Genomic DNA, 5,536 nt, shown 5'->3' with positions numbered 1-5,536 from the left:
AATTCATTTTTTGTTTCCAGTTAAGTTTTATAATAATGAGCCAATTTCACTTACCTCTGATGTGTTTATACTTAAAATAGGCCAGGAGAAAACTGAAATAGAGCAAGCAGTCCAGAAAAAGTTTAGGATGTCTCAGATGGGACTTCTAAATGCCCCTACTCAGAATCAGAGTACCCAGGAGAAATTCTTTCCAGCTCCTCTAGTTCTAACTCTTCCTTCAGCACCCCTATACTTTGTTATCTAAAAGGCCAGGGTGACTAACAGGAAAAGACAAAGGAATTGTCTTCAAAATCAACATCTGATCAGCAGAAAAGATCTACTCCTACTCCTCACTGAACCAATTCTCTACGGTCCTATTGTGCTATGCTTCTTGCTCAAATGTTGGAAAAACTGAATTCCAAAGCAATGTTAACAGCTTCATTATGTGATCATAGGGCTAATAAAATTATGTAGCTGAAGAGTTTGGGGGCTAAGCTCTTTCCAAGTATTTTTAGAATAATATGTGATCCCTTGGCATAAATTATTGTTTTATCAAGGATTTGCTTATAGAAGCAAAGTTCTCACAAAATGAGCCAGACCAAAAAAAAGAAAAAAAGGAGCATCACAGGTTCAAGGCTAGCTTGGGCTATGTAGTAAGACTCGTCTCAAACTAACAACAACAACAACAAAGAAAGGATTCCTGATAAAACAGGTGCTCAGAACCAGGTTGGGAGGGGAAATGCCAAACAAGCTTTTCTAAAATTCTGTCCAAGTGTGAAGGAGGGTTTAGAGGATGCTAGATTTCTGTGAACAGTGTGGAACTAAGAAAAGCCACTGTAAATCATGTGAAGGAGGACAGATCACACAAGTAGCATGCAGAGGTCCCTGGGGGTCAAGGAGGTTTGAAAGTATGAGGGCAACTACCTGACAAGAGGCTAAACCACCAGTTACTTCCCTTATACCCTTCATGCATGGGTCATCCTAGCTACTCAGGAGCCTCAGACCTGGTGGATCACAGTTTCCAAGCCAAGAGACTCCATCTCCAATTAGCCAGCAAAAAGCTAGACTGGAGGCAGGGTTCAAGAGGTGGAACACCACCTTTGAGCAAGAAAGCTGAGTGAGAGCTTGAGTCCAAGTCCAACCCCCCATCCCAGCCCCCAAACACACAAACTAACCGTATAGGCAGACAGACCATGGGAAACTGGTAAGAATATGTGTCTGTACCATCTCTCAAACGATCCCTCAGGCCTTATCTAGCCTGTGAGCCAGATGTTCTCATCCCTACAAGAAGGTCCCTATGTTTGAAACACATCAGAACTTTTTCCCACATGGCCTTAAAAGCATTTTTGATGAAGGATGGGTGAATGATGGCATGGGCCACCACCCCCATAGGCCAACAGCAGTTTGATCGGCCATTTTTAGGAAAGTGGCAACCTTCCAAAAAAATAGCCCAAGATCCCCTTGCCTCAGCCTCCCAAGTGTCTGGGATTATAAGCATTCATCACCACACCTAGTCCATATTTACATTTTTCATATATAGACTCCATATCGCATCAGCCCTATCAGCTGGATGCTACTTCTGTTTCTGGAGAAGAGGTAACTGAGGCAGAGGGTAACAACTGTTATCTCTTGTTTCCATACTTTCTGAAGAACTCCTTTATCAGAGGAGAAAACCCTGTAAATCCAAAGTTTAAGAACAGTGTGTTTTTCGGCAGTGCGGGGGAGGGGGGAAGTGGATTGTGTATGTGCCAGTACTAGGACTTGAACCCAGAACCTCTCATATGGCTTTTTGACTCAAGGCTTGTGCTCTGCCACTGGACCCATGCCTTACTCCTGGTGTTTTCCTGGCTAATTAGAGATAAGGGTCTCATGGACTTCACTGCCCAGGCTGGCTTTGAACCTCAATCCTCAGATCTCAGCCTCAAGAGTAGCTAGGATTATAGGCATGAACCATCAGTGCCCAGAATGACTTATGTTTTTAAACAGATGGACATGGGACAAGATAAATGTTTTGGTCTGGGCCTTTAAAAGAGTACTGTTAACTGTGTGGGTCACCAAATTCCTATACGATGTAGCTTTTTTTTTTTGCCACCATACAAGGCCCAAGCAATCCTTACCCTGTTGTCTTCCTGGATCTCCCAGTCGCTGGAGAAAGTCGCCAGCTGCTGCCCTTGGGAGCAGTTAGCAAACTGGAAAAGACTGGAAAACATCCTTCTGTTCTCTTGAGTATCTGGAAAGATGGCATCTTGGAAATTGACTCCATGAGGCAAGAGGTTATAATTTTCATCCATTCTAGTCAGGAAAGAAGAAGAAAAAATGTAGAGTAGACCACAAGGGGTGGACAGGCATCAACAAAGTCATAGAAGAAGGGATGGCCTTTTCAATTTCATGGCAGAAGTTTCCACAGCTATTCATAAAGACTGAATCTGGACAGAAAAGGGAAGGTGTGTGCACATTCCTGTCTGTGTGTGTGTCTTCTAAGTCCTTCAGGGCTTCTCTTCCCCTAGTGCTCCTTGCTTCCTACTGAGAGGAAGGACAGTTCCTGGGTTCTAGTCCTATCATGGCTTTATCTTGTGTCACCAATTTCTTCTCTAAGACTCAGTCTGGCAATCTGTTCAGTAGAGTAGTACCTACTGACTTGGTAGTATCATACAGATTGCATTGGAAAATTCAGTAAGTAAAGCACTTGACACATGCGAGCAGTATGACTATTAATGAATGGTGTGGGTATTACTGAACCTTTTTACAGAGCCCAGTGTCAATCACATACCCAAAAGACCAAGAAGTCTTGGTCTTTGGGGAAAGAATTACAATCTAGGCTAAAGTAGGTGTGGTCATCCCACTCTCCCCTCCCCATCTCACTCCCCACACACACCCTCTCTGACCAAATCTGTTCTCATCCAGTGGATCGAGCATTAACAAAGGAGGAATGACTTGTATGCATTTGCTAACTTACTTCAGGCAAGACAGCCCTGTGTAATAACTGTCAGTCTGCTGTGCAAGTCTGTATGTCTGCACTAACTTTTTGTAAATATATTAAGAGCAAAACATGTGATTGCTGGCTGGCCTCCACAAAGCCATGGGACAAAACTGGATTTCATAATTTAAAAAAAAAAAAAGGAAAAACCAATGTGTGCTCTAGTAGTTTGAATTTTTTCCTTTGGAAAATAAAGTGGTTTTGAATACTTTTATAGCTAGGTTCTCAGAATTTTTCCTAAATAATAACATGAAAAAAATCAGAGTTAAGTTTCACAGAATCAACGCAATCTCTCGGTTCTGGCTGACTTCATTTGGAAACTATACTTTTTAAACAACAGAAAGGAGGGGGGAAAAGAGAGAGACAACCTAATCTAACGCAAGCACTTAAGCCAACACAAAGCAGGTCGTGTATTCTAAACTTAGATATTCTGACTCCAAGATGGAAAACATTGCCACGAGTTTACAACCACCCCTCTGTGGAACTGTTTACTTTCTCAGAGCTGAAATGAATCTGCAGCCCCAGGGCAGTCGTACCCAAAAGCATGTCATGGATTGGGGAGACCAGAATGATTACTGATTACAATCGCTTTGGATTAATGTATTCACTATCTGATGTGGGTCCGATTCCATCCATTTTGATATCTTCTTGAAAGTTTTATCTATTTTTGCAGTCTGGGGGACTGGACCCAGGGTCTCATTCACACATGCTAGGCAAGCACACTCCTCCTGAGCCACACCTCTAATCCTTTTGTTTGGGGCAGAATCTATCTTTGCTTCAACTTCTACTTTCCCTTCCTGAATAGCTGGGGTTATAGACATGCTTCACAGTGTCTGGCTCTCTATCACTCTTAGTTGGAAACATCTTACACACACAGTTAGGGTTCTACCTGCCCAACTCTTTCAACTTTGGGAAGAATTCAGTAGTCAATAAGAACTGTTTGCACTCTTGAGCAGATGCCTTCCATTTTGACAACAAACCAGTTTCACAGAACTTCCCAACACTGATGCTGGCTAGAGTCAAAGAGCTCCACCTACCTGATCTACCCATCAAAACACTGTGGAGGAGGGTTGGAGCCTCAGCTGGCATCTATAAAGTTTGCTAGCTTGAATAACCCGACATGAACAGGTGAAAAGGGACATTCGGTTGTAATGCTGACTCAGGTGGGAGAGAAACACCAGGTATTAACCCGTCTTCCTTGTGAGGGGAGAATCTGACAAGCAACTGGCTCAAAAATCACACTTCGGAGTTGAGGACTATAATCCTAGTTATTCCGGAGACTGAGATCTAAGGATCCTGATTGGAAGCCAGCCAGGACAGGAAAATCCCTGAGACTCTTATCTCCAATTAACCACCCAAAAGCCAGAAGTGGGGCTTTGGCTCAAGTGGTAGAGTGCCAGACAAGTGCCAGGCCCTGAGTTCAAGCCCCAGTGTACATACATACATACATACACATACACACACAGACACCACAATCACACTTAGGAAGAACTAGCCACAACCCCAATGACCCATTTCAAAGATGGTCCTGCTCTGCGTTCTGCTCCCGTCCAGACGCCAGCGGGGCTGTTGGAAATCACACACTCTTGGTGGGGCGGGTGTTACAGGACCCCCGAAGAAACCACCCCTGTGTTTTAACCAGCTTCATTCAGCCAGGGCGGGTCAGGATCTCCTCTGAGCAAGCAGGAAAAGAACGCAGCTTCACTGGGCGCGGGAGCCTAGGGCATACGCTAGCTTGGCCCGTGGCCCGAGGCCCACGGCTGGGGATGGGGGGGGGGGGGTCTCCGGAGTGCCCGGCTCCGGGACAGGGCGCGGACAGGTGAGGCCCACCGGGCTCACCTGAGGAAGAAGAAGTAGGCGTAGTCCTGCACCACGGTGTGCGAGTGGCAGGCGAAGTAGCCCAGGCCGCTGAGGTTGAGCCTGGAGCCGGCGGGCACCTCCAGCATGCTGCCCCACGCCTGGTCGCACAGCATCTCCACCTCGGCCGAGTAGAAGAGGCCGTCCTGGCCGGCGTGGTCCTGCCAGGGCAGGTGGTTGTAGAGGCCGGGCACGTCGGGGTGCAGCGCCAGCACCTTGGCGTACACGATGATCTCGGCCAGCTCGGCGCGGCAGCCCTCGCTCAGGGGTCTCCACTCGGAGGGCAGCTGGCAGGCGCGCGCGGGCGCGGGGCGCGCGGCCAGGCAGAGCGCGGCCAGCAGCAGCGGGCGCAGCGGGCGCGGCGGGCGCGGCATGCCGGCGGCGGCGGGCGCTAGCCGGGGTGCATGGCCCGAGCTCTCCCGGGAGGGGCGCGGGGAGCGCCAGGGCCGCCCAGGCACCGCTCTCACCGTCAGCGCCCGGCCCGCGCCCGCGCCGCGCTTTAAAACAGGTCTCCGGGGGCCCCCACGGGGTGGGGTGGGGATCGGCGCCCGCCCCCCTCGCTCTGCCCCCTCTCCCCCGCGATGGGGGCGTGGGGAGGGCGGGGAGTCGGCGGCTCCGCGCGCCGCTGTCCTGGGGCTCCGGGTCCCTGGCCAGGACCCCGCGCCTACCCACCTCGGCCCCAGGGACGCCCCCGCCGGCCGAGTTCCCCCGTGGGGAGGCCGG

At 49.0% G+C, this 5,536-nt stretch overlaps 1 protein-coding gene across 1 annotated transcript in view; it reads right to left on the bottom strand.

Annotated features, from left to right (window-relative positions):
* The window catches only part of Ccdc3 (coiled-coil domain containing 3), a 65,400-nt gene extending 60,213 nt beyond the window's left edge, over nt 1–5,187 (bottom strand). Inside the window, exons 1-2 of the mRNA XM_042686206.1 lie at nt 4,796–5,187; nt 2,097–2,271 (exon numbers count right to left, since the gene is read on the bottom strand). Coding sequence (XP_042542140.1) covers nt 2,097–2,271; nt 4,796–5,187 — 567 coding nt within the window. The remainder of the gene's footprint in view (nt 1–2,096; nt 2,272–4,795) is intronic.
* Nucleotides 5,188–5,536: the final 349 nt, after the last annotated feature.

The sequence above is a fragment of the Dipodomys spectabilis genome, unplaced genomic scaffold (assembly GCF_019054845.1).
Source record: "Dipodomys spectabilis isolate Male_0828 unplaced genomic scaffold, ASM1905484v1 ptg000096l, whole genome shotgun sequence".
NCBI lineage: Eukaryota > Metazoa > Chordata > Mammalia > Rodentia > Heteromyidae > Dipodomys > Dipodomys spectabilis.
Note: the sequence above shows the minus strand (reverse complement) of the source record. Positions and strands in the feature narration are given on the sequence as shown.